The sequence below is a fragment of the Somniosus microcephalus genome, chromosome 1 (assembly GCF_052327205.1).
Source record: "Somniosus microcephalus isolate GS21.2 chromosome 1, FLI_Smic_1.0, whole genome shotgun sequence".
Lineage (NCBI taxonomy): Eukaryota > Metazoa > Chordata > Chondrichthyes > Squaliformes > Somniosidae > Somniosus > Somniosus microcephalus.
This window is the reverse complement of record NC_140987.1, coordinates 6,092,529-6,113,461: the sequence shown is the minus strand read 5'-3', so window position 1 is coordinate 6,113,461 and position 20,933 is coordinate 6,092,529. Positions and strand designations below refer to the sequence as shown.

Sequence of the window (20,933 nt, the reverse complement as noted above, 5' to 3'; positions counted from 1 at the left end):
GGCGATCTTATTGAAACATATAAGATTGTGAAGGGGTTGGATCGGGTGGATGCGGGGAGGATGTTCCCAATGATGGGTGAAACTAGAACTAGGGGGCATAGTCTTAGAATAAGGGGCTGCTCTTTCAAAACTGAGATGAGGAGGAACTACTTCACTCAGAGGGTGGTAGGTCCATGGAATATGCTGCCCCAAAAAGCTGTAGAAGCTACATCATTACATAAATTTAAAACAGAAATAGACAGTTTCCTAGAAGTAAAGGGAATTAAGGGTTACGGGGAGCGGGCAGGAATTTGGACATGAGTCTAGGTTCGGATCGGTCATGGCCCTGTGGGTAGCGGAGCGGGCCCAGGGGCCGTGTAGCCTGATCCTGCTCCTATTTTGTGTGTCTAATTCTGTTAGATTCAGGAGATGGTTCTGTGATAGTGCATTGGCGGTTAGGATCAGATCAGCCATGATCTTATTGAATGGTGAGCAGGCTCGAGGGGCCGATTGGCCTACTCCTGCTCCTATTTCTTATGTTCTTATGTAATGATGCCCAGACTTCAAGTGTTAAATTACGAGGAGAGATTACACAGATTAGGGTTGTATTCCCTAGAAATTAGAAGGTTAAGGGGTGATCTGGTCGAAGTTTTCAAGATTTTAAGGGGAACAGATAGGGTAGAGAGAGAAACTATTTCCGCTGGTTGGGGATTCTAGGACTAGGGGGCAGAGTCTAAAAATTAGAGCCAGACCTTTCAGGAGTGAAATTAGGAAACACTTCAGCTTTCTGTTAACCAAAGGTATTGAGGGATATGGGCCAAAGGCGGGTGGATGGAGTTGGATCGCAGATCAGCCATGATCTCATTGAATGGCGGAACAGGCTCGAGGGGCTGAATGGCCTCCTCCTGTTCCTGTGTAACAGGCTTGAGGGGGCTGAATGACCTCCTCCTGTTCCGATGTTCCTATCTGCAGTATTTTCCTTTTGTGTAGTTTGTGCATTGATATAACTTAAAAACAAAAAGTGTTGGGAATATATGGTGGGAGTATGATCCGATAAATGGCCTCTACCCAAAATGTCAGTCTGAATTTTCTCTTCTAGATGATTTCCGTTTTACTTCAGATTATAAACATTTGCAGTTTTCTAACTGCTTCATAAAAGGAGTTAATTTGATATTAGTCACAATGTTTTTGTTGTCCCTCCACCCAGTGATTTGTTCGGTCAGTGGAAGTCAGTACATCTCGACCTTTGACAGGACTCGTTATTATTTCACTGGAGGATGCGTTCATATCTTAGTGACAACTGACATGTTCACGATCTACCTTGGCACAAACACGTGTCAAGAGGTAAGAAGAGTCACTTTGTTAATAATGTCATTCTGCAGGGATAAAGCAATAGAAGAATGTTGTGTTGATCCCTGTTTCATTAGTTGGATCTTTCTCCAGTTTCTCTCCCATCTCCCCTCATCCCCTTTCCGAGCTCATCTTGTCCATGAGACCCACTTCCTGCTTCCCTGATCCTATTCCCACTAAACTGCTGACCACCCAACTTCCCTTCCTGGCTCCCATGTTAGCTGATATTGTTAACGGTTCTCTCTCCTCAGATATTGTCCCCCTCTCCCTCAAATCTGCCGTCATCACCCTTCTCCTCAAAAAAACATCCTTTGGGACTGTGACAAAGATAAACTGTCCCTCCTCATCCTTCTCGACATGTCTGCAGCCTTTGTCATGGGTGACCACACCAACCTCCTCCAACACCTCCACCGTTATCCAGCTGGGTGGGACTGCACTCGCCTTGTTCCACTCTAATCGTAGCAAGAGATCCACTTGCAACGGCTTCTCTTCCCGCTCCCGCATCGTTACCTCTGGTGTCCCCCAAGGATCTATCCTTGGCCCCTCCTATTTCTCATCTACATGTTGCTGCTCGGCGACATCATCCGAAAACACAGCCTCAGTTTCCACATGTACGCTGATGACACCCAGCTCTACCTCACCACCACTTCTCTCGACCCCTCCACTGTCTCTAAATTGTCAGACTGCTTGTCCGACATCCAGTTCTGGATGAGCAGAAATTTCCTCCAATTAAATATTGGGAAGACTGAAGCCATTGTTTTCAGTCCCTGCCACAAACTCCGTTCCCTAGTACGCCCAACAGAGCTCCCCTAATGGCTAAGGGAGTTTATCCAAGGAATAGCAGAGCCAAGGTGTCCAGGCTTGCTAATTGGTCTGTGAAACTTCTTCCCAGCAACAGTCATTGGGGCATATTTTCTTAACTTCCTTTCTACCCCACTGCTCCTGTCCAAGAGTGCCAGTATTTGATGTCCGGGCCATTTACATGGCCCAAGGGCATCTCAGGCACAAGTCTGTCCCTTGTTCGGGCCTAGCGTTGGCAGAATGGGGCGGACATTTGAAATAGACTCAGAAAGAGCAGCCTTGGTTGTCTCCAGGTATCCTTGGGGGAGCGGGTTAGGTGGAGAGAATTAAAATGAGCTTCCTACCTTTGGCCTGCCCCCAGAACCCCTGCAGATCCTCCAGTCAGCAGAGACTGGGAGAAGGCCATAGTGCCATGTTTCACTGGGTATCCCCACATTGGGGCATGCTCCACCCCCTCATGTCATTAGCACGCCTAAGATGGGCCTGTACTTACAGTGAGCACAGGCACAAAGCCACCCAGTGCCTGTCCCCCCACCCCACTGAACGACCCAGGGCAGACCCTTTTACATGACCGTTGCATTTTGGATGGGTGTTCCCTCGGGGCAAAGGTCGGGAAAAGTCATCCCAATATGTTTGAGGGAAGGGAGAAAATTGGCAAGAAATGAGCTCGCCTGTATCACCTCAGGTGTCACTTGTTTGCTCTTCTTCCTCCATCGCACTTGCCTGCATTGCTTCATTATGCGAGCTCAGTGTTGGGCTAATCTAAAATGTTTGAAAAGTAAAGGATATCAGCTGATACTTTGGCCAGTGCTTTTTTCCACTGTTTGCAATATCCTAACCTTGCAAGTCTGCACCTGGCGGAATGCTGGTTCTGGTACCATGTGGTTTGGTCTGGAATGAAAGTATATTGCACCTGGATGTTGTTATTGATTTAAAGTAATTGGTCGGAGGATTAGAGGGGATTTGAGGAGAAATGTTTTCACCCAGAGGGTGGTGGGGGCCTGGAACTCACTGCCTGAAAGGGTGGGAGAGGCAGAAACCCTCATCACATTTAAAAAGTACTTGGATATGCACTTGAAGTGCCGTAACCTACAGGGCTACGGACCTAGAGCCGGGAAGTGGGATTAGGCTGGATCGCTGTTTGTCAGCCGGCGCGGACACGATGGGCCGAATGGCCTCCTTCTGTGCTGTAACTTTCTATGATTCTATGATTGGGAAACCAAGGTGAACGGCCAAAGCCACAGTGGAGGAGGGCGCCGAGGGTGAAAAAAGTAAAAGAAAAAATGGTCAGTCAGGTCCAGTGATTAGGTGTCACCGCGCTGAGCTTTGAAAAGCCTCTGGCTGGGGGAAGGAAAGGTTGGGGGAGGTTTTGAAGTCCTTGGAGAGAATGGCAGGATGGACATGTTGTAATGAGTCATCAGTTGGCACATTGAAAAACAGGAACAGGAGTGTGTAGGGTGGCTTATTGGTAGCTTCTGAAGAACAAGACAAGAAGGTTAAGAAGAGCGCAGAGTCCAGGGAACGCTGTAGATTTCCGGCCACAGATCAGTAGCTGAGTCTGGATAACAAGTTACTGATCTGGTTTTCTGTTTTCCATAGGCTGACGATGGTAACTGTATCGAATATCTCATTCTGACAATCGAGGCTACTGGAATATCGATTAAACTTACCAAAGCTGGCCTTGTCTTTCTTGGACAAAAGGAAATTCAGCTTCCCTATGTCTACGGGTCAGGTAAATCCCACCATTCCGCAGCTCAGGCTGTGTGTCGTTGTGTTTCCTTGTTTGTCTGAACCTATTTATCTGTCTCAGTATTTCTGTATCTGTTTCAATAGCCCCAATTTTAACTCGGAGCGGGAATTGGGCTGTCTGGGGTGGGGGGAGGGGGGCCAGGGGCTGGGGGGGCGTGAGGGGGGGATGAGTGTGGGGGTGGGGGGGATGGGGGTGGGGGGGTGGCAGGACGAGCGACAAAGCCTCCTGACGTCGCTAGCGTGAGGCTCGAGGGATTTTTACCTCCTGAGCCTCACTTGGATAAGACTGACGGACTACCCAACCCGATGGTGCCAAGATTGGGAAAAGGGGAAGTGTCCTTGTGCACCAGTCGCTGAAGGTAAGCATGCAGGTGCAGCAGGCGGTGAAGAAGGCAAATGGTATGTTGGCCTTCGTAGCGAGAGGGTTTGAGTACAGGAACAAGGATGTCTTGCTGCAGTTGTACAGGGCCTTGGTGAGACCACATCTTGAGTATTGTGTGCAGGTTTGGTCGCCTTATCTGAGGAAGGATGTTCTTGCCATGGAGGGAGTGCAGCGAAGATTCACTAGACTGATACCTGGGATGGCAGGAATGACGTATGAGGAGAGATTGGGTCGATTAGGCTTATACTCGCTGGAGTTTAGAAGAATGAGAGGGGATCTCATTGAAACTTATAAAATTCTAACAGGATTAGACAGACTAGATGCAGGAAGGATGTTCCCAATGGCGGGGGAGTCCAGAACCAGGGGTCACAGTCTAAGGATAAGGGGTAAGCCAGTTAGGACAGAGATGAGGAGGAATTTCTTCACCCAGAGAGTGGTGAACCTGTGGAATTCTCTACCACAGAAGGCAGTTGAGGCCAATTCATTAAATATATTCAAGAAGGAGTTAGATATATTTCTTAAGGCTAAAGGGATCAAGGGATATGGGGAGAAAGCAGGGACAGGGTACTGAATTTGGATGATCAGCCATGATCTCATTAAATGGCGGAGCAGGCTCGAGGGGCCGAATGGCCTACTCCTGCTCCTATCTTCTATGTTTCTATGTTTTGGAGCAGGGAGTCTTGGAGATTAATGGCCCGGCTAAAGCTCTGAGCAGGAAAGATGAGGGTGGCGGCTTCACTGACAGTTAATTAAACTGTTTGGCCTGGAAATTTGGGAGATTTGTGAGACCCGTTACCGCCATGAAAAGATGGCGGCCGGCGCTCTTCCGCCAGCTGGTGGCGGCTCCCGCGGCGGCTGCCATTTTCGGCAGGTCGGCCGCACTGCCGGTGTCTGCGATCGGCGAAAGTTATTGAATGAGTTGGAGCGAGACGTCAATGGCGTGCAACGCCGAGCTGACGCCAGCTCATCCATTTTGGAGTTCACCGCTCCCATTGCTGCCCGCACTAAAGCACGCCAGTGCGCGCCGCCGCCAACAGGTGTTTCAGCAGCGTTGATGGCCATGAGGAGTCTGGCAGTACTGGCCAGGGCGGAGGTTAGAACTTCACACGCCTCCGTTGCCGAGGTTCTTCTTTTAAACTTTCATTTTTTGCCCATCAGTGACGGGGCGGGACGGGTGTCCGACGGTGTTTGTTGGCCAGTGAATCAATGGGTGACTCCACTGCAACGATTGAAGATGATCTGTGCTAAGATCTCTTTTATCTCGATGATGATGATAGTGTCACCAGAGCATCACCCCTGACTAATCTGGACTCAACTGCTTAAGATTTTAAAGAATTATAAATTATAATTTATTCAAAATTCCATCATTTGTTTTTATCCATCATGGGAGGTGGGCGTCGCCGGCAAGGCCGACATTTATTGCCGGTATTGTGTCGAGTCTGCGAGACCCACTAAAAGCTGCCACAACGACGACACATTTAAACACTTTCCACTGGGAAACGATTAGTGTTACGGAGACGCAGATTCATTCATTTCATAAACTATTCAAAAATCCACAAACATCAGGTGGCAGCTACTTTTTTTTGGGAGCAAATACGGCAATTGCTGGGGTCGCTCCGTTCTTCCCCCGTCCCCCACACGCTGCGCGGGAGACGGAGGCGACCTTTGGCCTCCTTGTGAGATTAGCGCTGCAGAAAACGCCTTAGACTAAAACATCAACGGCGTGCTGATGTTACTGAGCCAAAATGGCGGCACTGCCTGCGTTCCCTCCTTGTCCTCCGCCGCTACCGGCCGGATTCCAGCGTTCTCCAATTTCTCGGCCTTTGGTCATTACTTGTAACCCTTCATTCAGCAACAGCTTGCATTTAAACACCTCTGTTAACGTCGGTAAACATCCCAAGACCTTTCACAGGAGCGTAATTAGACTAAGACTGACACCGAGCCGAAGCAGCAGATAGCAGCCTAGTGGGGTACCGCAGGGATCGGTCCTAGGACCCCAGCTGTTCACAATATATATTAATGATCTGGACGAGGGAATTGGATGTAATATCTCCAAATTTGCAGACGACACAAAGCTGGGTGGGAGGGTAAGCTGTGAGGAGGATGTCGTGAAACTCCAGTACCATTTGGACAGGTTGGGTGATTGGGCAGAAACATGGCAAATGCACTCTAATGTGGATAAATGTGAGGTTATCCACTTTGGTGGCAAAAACAGGAAGGCAGATTATTATTTGAATGGCAATAGATTGGGAGAAGGGGAAGTGCAAAGAGACCTGGATGTCCTTGTGCACCAGTCGCTGAAAGTAAGCATGCCGGTGCAGCAGGTGGTTAAGAAGGCAAATGGTATGTTGGCCTTCGTAGCAAGAGGGTTCGAGTACAGGAACAAGGATGTCTTGCTACAGTTGTACAGGGCCTTGGTGAGACCGCACCTTGAGTATTGTGTGCAGTTTTGGTCGCCTTACCTGAGGAAGGACGTTCTTGCCATGGAAGGAGTGCAGCAAAGATTCACCAGGCTGATACCTGGGATGGCAGGAATGACGTATGAGGAGAGATTGTGTCGATTGGGCTTATACTCACTGGAGTTTAGAAGATTGAGAGGGGATCTCATCGAAACCTATAAAATTCTGTCAGGTCTGGACAGACTAGATGCAGGAAGGATGTTTATGATGGCCGGGGAGTCCAGATCCAGGGGTCACAGTCTAAGGATAAGGGGTAAGCCATTTAGGACTGAAATGAGGAGGAATTTCTTCACCCAGAGAGTGGTGAACCTGTGGAATTCTCTGCCACAGAGGGCGGTGGAGGTCAGTTCATTAAATATATTCAAAAAAGAGTTGGATATATTTCTTAAGGCTAAAGGGATCAAGGGATATGGGGAGAAAGCAGGGACCGGGTACTGAAATTGGATGATCAGCCATGATCTCATTGAATGGCGGAGCAGGCTCTAAGGGCCGAATGGCCTACTCCTGCTCCTATCTTCTATGTTTCTATGTTTCTATGTGCCTTAAAGCTTGGCCATGGAGGAGGGGTTTAAGGAGGTCTTATTGGATGGCAGCCAGTTAGAGAGGTGGAGAGGTTTAGGGAGGGAATTTCAGAGATCAGGGCCTAGATGGCTGAAGGCATGGCCGCCAATGGTGGGTCAAAGGAAGGCGGGTGGCTGCATAAGAGGCTAAAGTTGGAGGAACGCCGAGTTCTTGGAGGGTTGTGGGGCTGGAGTAGGTTCCAGAGATAGGGAGGGGTGAGGCCATGGAGCGATTTGGACATCAGGATGAGAATTCCAAATTTGAGGTGCTGGTTGACTGGGCGCCAGTGTAGGTCAGCGAGCACAGGGGCGATGTGTCAGCGGGACGGTGCGGGTTAGGACAGAGGCAGCAGCGTTTAGCATGAGCTCAAGTTTATAGAGGGTGGAAGATAGGAGACCGGGCAGGAGTGCGTTAGAATAGTCGAGTCTGGAGGTCACAAAATCACGCAAGATGGGCTGCGGGACGGGTGGAGACAGACAATATTAGGGAGGTGGAAGTAGGTGGTCTTTGTGACAGAGAGGGTATGAGGTCAGAAGCTCAGCTCAGGGTCCAATAGGGCGTCGAGGCTGCAAACAGCCTGGTTCAGCTGGAGATAATGGCCAGGGACGGGGATGGAATCGGTGGCGAGGGAACGGTTGGTGGAACAGGCTCGAGGGGCTGAATGACGTACCCGCGTTTCCATGTTCCTAACTGTCTGTAATCTCAGCTAGCGTGGGGGCCAGGAAGAGGAGTTAGCTGGTCAGCAGTTCAGTGGGAATGGGGTCAGAGAGCAGAAGGTCCTGAGCTCTCTGCTGTTGACATCAAAGGGGGAAGTGATGTAAAAGAAAGAAAGCAAGACTTGCATTTCTATAGCGCCTTTCACGACCACCGGACGTCCCAAAGCGTTTTACAGTCAATGAAGTACTTTTTGAAGTGTAGTCACTGTTGTAATGTGGGAAACGCAGCAGCCAATTTTCGCATAGCAAGATCTCACAAACAGCAGTGTGATAATGACCAGATAATCTGATTTAGTGAGGTTGATCGAGGAATAAATATTGGCCCCAGGATACCGGGGATAACTCCCCCCTGCTCTTCTTCACGTCCACCTGAGAGAATAGACGGGGCCTCGGTTTAACATCTCATCCGAAAGACGAATGAACTGGTCTGCTCGGGCAAGGAGGGCAATGGTGAGCTGGTAAACTCTGCTTTGCGTTGGTGACGGGGATGCGCGGGAGATATTCCCTGTAGCAGCCTGGAATGAGCCGGCGGCAAAGGAGTTAAAGGCTGTGGTGACTTTTATTATGTCCGTGTATAATTGAGACATGGACTGCAGGAGTTGATTATAACAAGTCTTTACTGAATGGAGACAACCTGGAAACTGAAACTACAGAAGCCTGCTAGGGCCTTTTATACAGGGGTGGTCACTGCCGGTACTGCAGTCTGAGACCAGTTATTCCCTTAAAGGTACATACACAACAATTCCTCCCCTTTTAGATAAACAGTACATAACATTCATTTAACAACTAAATAATAACTAATTACAATTACAATTACGGTTGCTAGATACATTGGTTGAAGTTAAGCAATTATAAGTTCAGTCTTTGAGGAGGCTTCCTGATTCTGTCTGGATAACGCCTCTTTGGGATATCAGGTTCTTCTGGCAAGGTGGAGTCAGGATCAATGTCGTTGTTTGGTTCGTCTGCTTCCAATATCACGGATTCTGCGGTAGATGCAATTGGTACTTCGGTTTCATCGCCAGGTGTATCAGATCGTGGTGTGGAGTTGACGTTTTCCAGTGACTCTAGAATCTGGTCAGCATGGCGTCTTACAATGCTCTCTCCAACATCCACGGTATACATTAGAGGTCCTTGCCGTGTACAGATCGTTCCTGGCTGCCATTTCTCTGTGCGGTAGTCCCGGGCCAAAACTGGTTGATCTATCTTAAAACTCCTGGTCGGCCTTTCATTCATATTCTGAAACTGCCTGTTCTCCACATCTCTTCTGACGTTTGGCTTAACCAAATCCAAGCGGCATCGTAGTCTTCGATTGAAGAACATCATGGCTGGAGTTTGGTTGGTAACCGCATGTGTCGCATTCCGGTAGGCAAACAAGAAGTTATCCACCTTGTGTTGTCGGGGTATATCTTCATTACACATTGCCTTGATAGCCTTCTTGAATGTTTGAACAAACCTCTCGGCCAATCCATTAGTGGCTGGATGATATGGGGCGGATGTGTAATGCTTAACACCATTGTTCTTTAAGAACCTCCGGAACTCTTCAGACACAAACTGTGGTCCATTGTCAGAGCAAATCTGTTCAGGCAGCCCATTCCTGGCGAATATGGTTCGTAAGACTGATAGTTTTTTCTGTGGTGGTTGAGGACATTTTTATTACCTCTGGCCACTTTGTGCATCCACCACAATTAAAAACATCGAGTCCATAAAGGGACCAGCAAAATCAATGTGTACCCTTTGCCATGGAGATGAGGGCCACTTCCCATGGATGTAGAGGGGCTTGTGGCGGGGCGTTTTGGACCTTCTGGCGTACTGTACAGCTCTTGGTCATCTCTTTGATTTCTCTATCGATTCCCGGCCACCACACAAACGCTCTGGCTAAGTTCTTCATTTTTACCCCTCCCAGATGACCCTCATGAAGCTCATTGAGCACTCTATCCTTCAATTTGGGTGGAATTACTACTCTGGATCCACACATCAAGGTTCCTCTGCTCACTGACAGCTGTTCTCTTCTCGGCGAGAATGCTGGCAGCAGTGGTTCGCCATGTGCTGGCCATCCCTTCACCGTTAAATCATAGACCCAGGAGAGTGTCGGGTCATTTCGTGTTTCCTTTTCGATGTTTGCATTCGTCACAGGGGGACATTCGACTATAATCGAGTGGAATAACTCCACTGGATCCACTGCCAGTTCTTCTTCCACCGTCGGCAACGGTAGGCGCGACAATCCATCAGCATTCCCATGCTGTTTAGTTCCTTTGTACTCGATGTCATATTGGTGTGCCCCTAGGAAAAGGGACCACCTCTGTAGCCGTTGTGCCGTCATTATTGGTACGCCCTTCTGAGGGTTGAAAATGGAGACGAGAGGTTAATGATCAGTTAGTAGAGTAAATTTCTGACCGTGCAGGTAGTGATTGAACTTCTTCACCCCCCACATAGGCTGAGGGCCTCTCTGTCAATCTGGGTGTAGTTACGCTCGGCTGAAGTTAACGAGCGTGACGCAAAAGCTATCAGCCTCTCTGAACCATCAAGGAATTTACGTGACAGTACTGCCCCAATGCCGTAGGGAGACGCATCACACGCCAGTCTTATCGGTAGTGATGGGTTGTAGTGAGCCAATACTTCTCTTGAAGTGATTCGGTCTTTACTCTTCTGAAAGGCCCGCTTACATTCATCGCTCCATTTCCATGCTACTCCCGTTCGTAGTAGGGCGTTCAGTGGATGCAGAATTGTGGACAAATTCGGTAAAAACTTATGGTAGTAATTCACCAATCCGAGGAATGACCTCAGTTGCGACACATTTTCAGGCGCTGGAGCCTTAACTACCGCTTCAATTTTGTCAGGGGACTTATGCAACCCCTCTTCATCAATCACGTGGCCACAATACGATATCTGTTTCTTAAAAAACTCGCACTTGGGGCGGTTGGCTCGCAGCCCATGTTCCCGTAGTCTAGTGAGCACCTGTTCTAGGTTGTTAAGGTGTTCACTGTCATCTTCACCTGTCACAAGGATGTCGTCCAAGTAACACTGAGTCCCCGGAATCCCTTGCAGGACTTGTTCCATCGCTCTTTGCCATATCGCCGGAGCTGATGCTACTCCGAATACCAGTCGATTATACTGGTAAAGACCTTTGTGAGTGTTTATCGTGAGATACTTCCTAAAGGATTCTTCAACCTCCATCTGCAAATATGCTTGTGCTAGGTCAGTTTTTGTAAAACGCTTCCCTCCAGATAGTGAGGCGAAGATATCTTCTATCCTTGGAAGAGGATATTGTACTGTGTGAAGGACTGGGTTCACCGTCACCTTGAAGTCCCCACAGATGCGAACCTTCCTTGGCTCCTCAGACTTATTGTTTAACGTTTTCTTCATGACAGGAACGATGGGTGTTGCCCACTCGCTCCATTCTACCTTAGATAACACGCCTGCATTCTTCAGATTCTCCAGCTCTGCCTCGACGGCTGGGCGAATTGCATATGGTACCTTTTCTGCCCTCGCAGCACGTTCCTATGCAGAGCTAGACAGATAGCTAACAACTTGATATCTTCCCATAAAAATCACAAGGCTTGACTTTTCTTGTAGAGCTTTACTGAAAGATTCTTATTGTAAAACTGAAATACAACACAGAAATGGAAGCACACATTAGTATACAAGCGCATAACTGATATGCATACACAAATTTAGGTACGCCTGAGCAACACAGTACATTTGGCATGTAAATTACCAAACACGTGGAAACACAGCTTACTGTGAATATACATTTAGCAAACTGGAAGGCATTCTCTTTAAATTAGTCCCGTACATAGTGCATCAAAATACAGCTACTAGTTAACCAGCTAGACAGAGAGCGAGCACTTCACGGCTAGCTGTGTAAGTTTACTTACAGAGAAAAGTTACAAACTAAACATTTTCTGCAACATACAGTGTACACTAATAAACTATAACATTCTCAAGTACTTACAGACAATTAATATCCAAGACTCAGGCATGGGAACAATACAACTTCCCAGAGCATGTGCCGCTGTAGGTCTGTAGTTTACTTTACTGCACTTACTGTGCTTTACAGCACTTTACTGCACTTTTACTGCAGTTGCTAGGTACCAAATAGCCACTAGATGGCAGCACACAATGGGAATCGACCCAACTTACTCAAACCCCTGAATTAACTGGAAAACTAACATAAATTGCTACCGAGAGACAGCACACTCCCCGCTTGGTACAATTCCCTTGTACCACTACAGATACAAAATAAACCTAAAGAAAACGTCCTTTGGCTGCAAACATACTCAGAATCCGTTCTCTAGGTTTCTTCAGAAAGGAGGACTACAATCTCTGAGACTGGCCTCAGAAACACTTTGACAGTACCCTCCTTGACAATCTTCACCTCCACCTTGCGGACCCTCTTGTCCCTGCTCGGCAGAGTTTTGACAACCAGTCTCACTGGCCATTCATTTCTGTGTGCTTGGCTGTCTTTCAGCAAGACAACATCTCTCACTTTGACATTTGGCTTGTCTTCTGTCCATTTCCTACGGCTCTGTAGGGTGGACAAATACTCTCCTCTCCATCTCTTCCAAAAAGTGTCTGCAAGACACTGGACTCGCTTCCACTGCTTCCCGTGCAGCTCAGCCATGTCAAAGTTTCCAGAGGGGGCTGAAACAGCACTCATCTTTTGAGTCAGGAGCATCGCTGGGGTGAGGACTGCAGGCATGTCTGGGTCGGTGGACACCGGCACCAGGGTTCTCCTGAGCGAGCAGAGGCGCTTCATAGCTTGTTCCCTGTTACTCGGAAGACGGCGTCTAGGAGAGTGAAATGGTAAGGGTGCCACCCAGCTGTGTCCATCGTCCTGGTAAACCTCCTCATCCATGATGGTTAGGAAAGCTTTGTCGTCCATGGATAGTGCTGGCTTGTCATCATCCTTGGACCTTTCAAACACTGAGCATCCTAGGCTGTCTGTGCTCACAGTGGGGCCTGCCTCTTCCTCACAGGCAGAGGAGGTTGACCTATGATGCTGCATCATGTCATCGTAGTCTTCCTTTACCTGGATCCTGTTTGGGCATGGGCTGAGACAGGATGTGCGACCGTTGTGCAACACGTTTGCTTTATAGACGCTGACATCAGCTGGTTTGTGGACTGTTCCCAGGCAAACTCCACCCACGAGGACCCATCCCAGGTCAAGCCGCTGCGCATAAGGAGCATTGTGGGGCCCGTTGATTTGCTCACGCACCTTGTGCACCCTTAAGATGTCTCTTCCCAAGAGCAGGAGGATTGGAGCGTCCGGGTCCACAGCTGGAATCTTGTTGGCAACTGACTGTAGGTGGGGCTGATGGCGTGCGACCTCTAGGGAGGGAATTTCCGTCCTATCATCTGGCATCATGTCACACTCAATTAAGGTGGGGAGGGGAAGCTGTAGTTTCCCATCCATGGACTCGATCATGAAGTTGCCAACTCTCCTACCCGTAGTCTCTGTTGTCCCTGAACAGGTTTTTAGCATGTACGGAGCTGCGCTGGCCTTGACTTCAAAGAGATTGAAGAATTCTGTCTTCGCTAGAGACTTGTTACTTTGCTCATCAAGCACTGCGTACATCTTGATTGCCTTCTCCTTTCTCCCTGCAGGATATGCTTTAACCAAACAGATTTTGGAGCATGAGCGTGGGCTGCTTGCATTTCCACAAACCTCTGTACACTTGGAGGTGACTGAAGAAGATGTGCTTTCGCTTTGCTCCCCGCTATCCTCTTTGTCAACCGCAGCACTCTCGGTGGTTGAAGGAGGAGGACCTGGATGCAGGGCTGCGATGCGTTTTTCACTGTTGCACTCGAAGCACTTGATTGTCGCCTTGCAGTCTTTTGCCATGTGCATAGTCGACCCACAACACCTGAAGCAGATGCGATTCTCTTTCAGGTATGATTTGCGCTCATCAATAGGCTTGTCTCTAAAGCTTCGACACTTTTTGAGTGGGTGGGGCTTCTTGTGTATTGGACACTGGCGATCTGGGTCATCCACTTTATTCCCAGCAGAACTGGATTGGTTGGCTGAGGGTTCGGCTGGAACGTCTGTTTTGTGCACGCTCACAGAGGCTTTATTGCTGTACTTTGTGGGTTTCTCTGTTCTCGAAGGAGCGTAACTGCTGGAGGTGGGGAAGTGATAATGTAGATAGAGAGGGATGGGTGGAGGTGCAAGGTAAGTTGGTGTGAGTAAGGATGTGCAGGAGTAGGGTGGGGAAGGCATAGTGATGGGGATGTGATGAGAGGCACAGCAGGATGAGGTTGTGTGTGGCTTGGCAGTAACGCTTCGTGATCTACTGAGATCATTGAAAGGTTTGCGCCACTGCAGCCTGGTCCTCCTGACCACATCCCTGCTTGTGTCCTCCTCTACAATGTGCAACCAGGCTGCGTTGGTCTCCTGGGGAGGTCTCTTCTGCCCGTTGGAAGTGAAGAGAACCTCCCTGTGTGCTGTGACTCCCTCCGAGGGAGGCATGGGAGAGCCAGGGTGCAGCCGTGCACCTCTGTGCAGTGCTCGTCAGTGTTTGCAGCACCTCAATGCTGTAGAACACTGACAGCAGAACTGTCAAAATCAAATTGGACATGGCCCCTTTAAGGAAACCGGCTGATGTCATCAGATCCGCTTCCTTCAATTGGCCGGGAAACATGCTGGGCGGGCTTAACAAGCCCAATCAGCATAAAATCATTTCACAGAGCGGGATGGAGCCAGCAGTGGGGTCGCACCCCGCCACCAACCCCAGCCACACCGGACCCACCTCGGTAGGTGAAATCACAGCCAACAGCTCAAAGTCTGGATAAGTTCCTGAATGGATATCATTGAGACATGTACGTATAATTAGTACATCTGTGGCTGGTTCCTGTTGAAGAAAGGGGGGGTTAACACGTGAATGTCTTTTGTGTTTATGGTTGTTGTTGTCACGTTGAGCAATGTCCCTGACATCAGTAGTAGGGAAAATGCTGGAATCTATTATTCAGGACGTGGTAACAGGGCACTTAGAAAATAATAATAGGATTGGGCAGAGTCAACACGGATTTATGAAAGGGAAATCATGTTTGACAAATCTGTTTTTTGAGGTTGTAACTAGCAGAATGGATAAGGGGGGCCCAGTGGATGTGGTGTATTTGGTTTTTCAGAAGACATTCGATAAGGTGCCACAGAAGAAGTTATTAAACAAAATTAGGGCTCATGGGATTGGGGGTAATATACTAGCATGGATTGAGGATTGGTTAACGGACAGAAAACAGAGAGTCGGAATAAACGGGTTATTTTCGGGTTGGCAGGCTGTGACTAGTGAGGTTCCACAAGGATCAGAGCTTGGGCCTCGGCTATTCACAATCTACATCAATGATTTGGATGAGGGGACCGAGTGTAATGTATCCAAGTTTGCTGATAATACAAAGTTAGTTGGGACAGTAAGCTGTGAGGAGGACGTGAGGAGTCTGCAAAGGGATATAGACAGACTAAGCGAGTGGGCAATAAGGTGGCAGATGGAGTATAATGTGGGGAAATAGAAAAACAGAATCTTTTTAAATGGTGAGAAGCTATTAAATGTTGGTGTTCAGAGAGATTTCGGCCCTCGTCCAGGAAACCCAGAGAGGGTGAAACTGGGTCTCGCCCCGATTGGGGTGCTAACTTTTGACATTTTGAAAATTTAGCGCCAGGCGCTAAGGATTCTGAACTTCTACTAAATTGGGTGTTAGTGCCCCAGGAAGGAAGTGGGCACTAAATCAGGCGCTAATGACCTCAGTGGGCCACTGCAGGGGATCGACCGGCAGAGCGCTCATGAATTTCAGGGGCAATGCATTCAGCAATGATCCTTCACACTGGTTCCTTCCAGCTCTTAAAGGGGAGGTTGCATCATTGTGCAGATGCTCATTTTCAGCATTGCTGGCTTCGAGGTGACCTGCAAGCGAGTGAATCCCCTGCTGGCTCTGGCTGTTCCCACTCCCAGGGAGAGAGCTCGTCGGTTCACAGACATGGAATTGGAGGCATTAGTGGCTGGAGTGGAGCGAAGGAGGGCGGTGCTGTTCCCGGCCACTGGGAGGAGGCCATCGCCTCAGGTGTTCAGGGCAATGTGGAGGGAAGTGGCCCAGGAGGTCTCGGCCAGTAGTGTGGTGGAACACAGCCTGACACAGGGCCGCAAGAAATTCACCGACCCCAGTCAGGTGGTCAGGGTGAGTACATGTTTCAACAGCTCCAGCATCTGAACCTCAGTCTGTGCACACTGCACAAAGAACCACACCGCCACCACTCACCCACCAAACATCTTCACCTCCTCAAACTCACATCCACATCTCACGCCTTGCCCACAATCACAGCTATTCAATGACAGCAGGCATATCTCCCAGACACACAGCTGGACTCTGACTCAAACATATTTGTTTTTCTTGCAGGCCGAAATGGCCCACAATAGGAGGGAGCAGCAGAGAACAGGCGGGGGTGATGCGCGGCTCCAGCAGTTCTCAGACCTGGAGGAGCGAGTGCCGCGACTCATTGGGCAGCAGATGGTGGGCGCCGTGGCCGTCGGTGACATCGACCCCATTCGGGGCAAAAACGGTATCTTCAGCCCCTCTCCTTCTCCCATCCCACTTCCCCCTCACACCACAAACCTCTCTCACTTTCCACCTCCTGATACTGTCTGCATTCCTTGCTCCATTCTTGCCCCCCCGCCCTCACCTTAACGCGAGTCTTGGGCCTTTATGCTTTCAGATAATCAGCAACCAGCTGACCAGCCTGTCCCTGAGCCCCCCACTGAGAGTGAGGCAGGAGGAGAGGAGGAGGAGCAAAGCACCGCGTCACTGAATCTCTCACCCGCGGGCACCGCCTCAGATACTGGCACTACGCGATCTTTAGAGGCACGTTTAATAGAGGAGTCTGCACTGGGTGCTGCCCCGGGGAGTGGCAGTGTGTCAGTGGAGCAGGAACCTGCTGTCCTCTCTCAGGATGACAGCATTCCTGATCCCACAACTGCCACTCCACCATTGAACTTGTCGCTGCCGGTCATCCAGCCAACCCAGACTGCTGCCGCCCATCCTGAGCTGGTGCAGTCTACGGCCGGGCCTTCCAGGCCCAGAGCTGGTCGAGGGCGTCCTGCAAGGCCATCTGAAGTCTCCCGCACGGACACTCAGCAGCCTCCCACCAGCCCTGCTGCAGCCACTGGGGAGACACCACGTGGGAGCAGTAGATTAGGAAAGGGAACAGTAAAGAGGGGAGGCAAGGGTTTGCACAAGGGTGATTAGTCAATATTGTTGTTGTATATATGTGGTTAATGGTTTTTGACAATATTATTACTGGATTGTTGCAGATTTGGTGCTGTGTCTCATTTCAGTTCTGGGGTGTGGTTTGGAATCACAAAGTGATGGAATGATGGTGACGTGCTCATCAACCGGAACAAGGACTCGAAGTCACTGGAAACCAAGTCTGATGAGGCGTCACGGACCGACCTTGCAGAACGCCGATTGAGTGGCTGCCTCCTCCGTCACTGCTGTTTGTCCTCCTGTTCCTCCTCCTCTGCCTCCTCCTCCTCCTCGTCCTCCTCCTGAGGTGGTGGTTATACCTAGGACACTGCCCTAGGTAATGGCTGCGCCCTCATAATGGCCAAGTTGTGCAGCATTCAGCAGACGATGACGAAATGGGACAACCGCTCAGCCGAGTACTGAAGGGCTCCTCCCGAGGGGTCAAGGCAGCGGGACCATTGCTTGAGCACTCTGATGGTCTGCTCGATGATGATTCTGGTGGCAGCATGGCTCTCATTATATGGCTGGGCAGGAGTGCTGGGGTTGAGGAGGGGAGTCATGAGCCAGGTGGAGAGCGGATAGCCCTTGTTTCCGAGCAGCCAGCCGTGAGCTTAATGTGGTGGCTGGAACAGATCTGGCACACCCATCTGGTGCAGGATGAAGGCATCGTGGCTGCTGCCAGGATAGCGGGCATTGACATTGAGGTTTCGCTGTCTGTGGTCGCACACCAACTGCACATTAAGTGAGTGGTAGCCTTTGCGGTTACAGAAGATCTCAGGATTGTTATGCGGTGCCCGCAAAGCGCCGTGGGGGCAGTCAATGGCGCCCTGCACCATGGGGAAGCCCGCTATCCTGGCAAAGCCACATGCACGCTCACGCTGCTTCTCTCTGGTGATGGGGAAGGAAATGTAGTCCCTTCTCCTTCTGTAGAGAGCCTCAGTGACCTCCCGGATGGAGCAATGGACGGCAAACTGGGAGATGTTGGAGATGTCGCCTGTCGCACAATGGAATGATCTGCTGGTGTAGAAATTGAGTCCGATGGTGACCTTGACTGTCACTGAGAGAGTCGTGGTGGTCCTGATCTCAGGCTCGAGGTCTGGCTGCAGGAGGTGGCAGAGCTCTGTGACCACATCCGTGCTGAAGCGGAGCCTTCTAACACACTGGTCCTCAGTGAGATTAATGTAGGAGAACTGGTGTCGGAATATCCTGGGTGGGTAAGGCCTCCTGTTGAGAGCCCTGTTGGCCCTCCTATCTCTGGCCACATTTTGCACTCTTTCTCTGAGCCTAAGTTGCCTCCGACGTTGACTCTGGAGGTTGAGGTCCAGTGCCAGTACAGCCCCCAGGAAAGGATCCAAATATTGCACTTTCAAATCTCCCCTCAATGAAACTGAAGAATCTTTATGTGCCAGAACACGCGTTAAAATGCAAAATGTTCAAATCAGTCGAAAGGCCTCTTTGCCAATGAGCAACTAACAACGCAGCATTGTTGGCCGATGAAAACTACACGAGAAGTGCACGCCTTTAAATAGCGCCGCCTCCTCCCGGGGACACCCGACCGAAGGGAGCCTCCTCCCGGGGACACCCGACCGAAGGCCGCCTCCTCCTGGGGACACCCGACCGAAGGGAGCCTCCTCCCAGGACACCCGACCGAAGGGAGCCTCCTCCCGGGGACACCCGACCGAAGGCCGCCTCCTCCCGGGGAAACCCGACCGAAGGGAGCCTCCTCCCGGGGACACCCGACCGAAGGCCGCCTCCTCCCGGGGACACCCGACCGAAGGGAGCCTCCTCTAGGGGACACCCGACCGAAGGGAGCCTCCTCCCGGGGACACCCGACCGAAGGGAGCCTCCTCCCGGGGACACCCGACCGAAGGCCGCCTCCTCCCGGGGAAACCCGACCGAAGGGAGCCTCCTCCCGGGGACACCCGACCGAAGGCCGCCTCCTCCCGGGGACACCCGACCGAAGGGAGCCTCCTCTAGGGGACACCCGACCGAAGGGAGCCTCCTCCCGGGGACACCCGACCGAAGGGAGCCTCCTCCCGGGGAAACCCGACCGAAGGCCGCCTCCTCCCGGGGACACCCGACCGAAGGGAGCCTCCTCCCGGGGACACCCGACCGAAGGGAGCCTCCTCCCGGGGACACCCGACCGAAGGCCGCCTCCTCCCGGGGAAACCCGACCGAAGGGAGCCTCCTCCCGGGGACACCCGACCGAAGGCCGCCTCCTCCCGGGGACACCCGACCGAAGGGAGCCTCCTCTAGGGGACACCCGACCGAAGGGAGCCTCCTCCCGGGGACACCCGACCGAAGGGAGCCTCCTCCCGGGGAAACCCGACCGAAGGCCGCCTCCTCCTGGGGACACCCGACCGAAGGGAGCCTCCTCCCGGGGACACCCGACCGAAGGGAGCCTCCTCCCGGGGACACCCGACCGAAGGGAGCCTCCTCCCGGGGACACCCGACCGAAGGGAGCCTCCTCCCGGGGACACCCGACCGAAGGGAGCCTCCTCCCGGGGACACCCGACCGAAGGGAGCCTCCTCCCGGGGACACCCGACCGAAGGGAGCCTCCTCCCGGGGACACCCGACCGAAGGGAGCCTCCTCCCAGGAACACCCGACCGAAGGGAGCCTCCTCCCGGGAACACCCGACCGAAGGGAGCCTCCTCCCGGGGACACCCGACCGAAGGGAGCCTCCTCCCGGGGACACCCGACCGAAGGGAGCCTCCTCCCGGGGAAACCCGACCGAAGGGATCCTCCTCCCGGGGACACCCGACCGAAGGGAGCCTCCTCCCGGGGACACCCGACCGAAGGGAGCCTCCTCCCGGGGACACCCGACCGAAGGGAGCCTCCTCCCGGGGAAACCCGACCGAAGGGAGCCTCCTCCCGGGGACACCCGACCGAAGGGAGCCTGCTCCCTGGGACACCCGACCGAAGGGAGCCTCCTCCTGGGGACACCCGACCGAAGGGAGCCTCCTCCCGGGGACACCCGACCGAAGGGAGCCTCCTCCAGGGACACCCGACCGAAGGGAGCCTCCTCCAGGGACACCCGACCGAAGGGAGCCTCCTCCCGGGGACACCCGACCGAAGGGAGCCTCCTCCTGGGGAAACCCGACTGAAGGGAGCCTCCTCCCGGGGAAACCCGACCGAAGGGAGCCTCCTCCTGGGGACACCCGACCGAAGGGAGCCTCCTCCCGGGGACACCCGACCGAAGGGAGCCTCCTCCCGGGGAAACCCGACCGAAGGCCGCCTCCTCCCGGGGACACCCGACCGAAGGGAGCCTCCTCCCGGGGAAACCCGACCGAAGGGAGCCTCCTCCCGGGGAAACCCGACCGAAGGCCGCCTCCTCCCGGGGACACCCGACCGAAGGGAGCCTCCTCCCGGGGAAACCCGACAGAAGGGAGCCTCCTCCCGGGGAAACCCGACCGAAGGGAGCCTCCTCCCGGGGACACCCGACCGAAGGGAGCATCCTCCCGGGGACACCCGACCGAAGGGAGCCTCCTCCTGGGGACACCCGACCGAAGGGAGCCTCCTCCCGGGGACACCCGACCGAAGGCCGCCTCCTCCTGGGGACACCCGACCGAAGGGAGCCTCCTCCCGGGGACACCCGACCGAAGGGAACCTCCTCCCGGGACACCCGACCAAAGGGAGCCTCCTCCCGGGGACACCCGACCGAAGGGAGCCTCCTCCCGGGGACACCCGACCGAAGGCCGCCTCCTCC

The 20,933-nt window shown here is 52.0% G+C and overlaps 1 protein-coding gene across 1 annotated transcript in view; it reads left to right on the top strand.

Annotated features, from left to right (window-relative positions):
- Positions 1–1,152: 1,152 nt before the first annotated feature.
- The window catches only part of LOC147123906 (von Willebrand factor-like), a 44,343-nt gene continuing 24,562 nt past the window's right edge, over positions 1,153–20,933 (top strand). The window contains exons 1-2 of the mRNA XM_085995846.1: positions 1,153–1,323; positions 3,730–3,862. Of these exons, the coding sequence (XP_085851972.1) occupies positions 1,162–1,323; positions 3,730–3,862 (295 nt within the window). The 5' untranslated portion in view covers positions 1,153–1,161. The remainder of the gene's footprint in view (positions 1,324–3,729; positions 3,863–20,933) is intronic.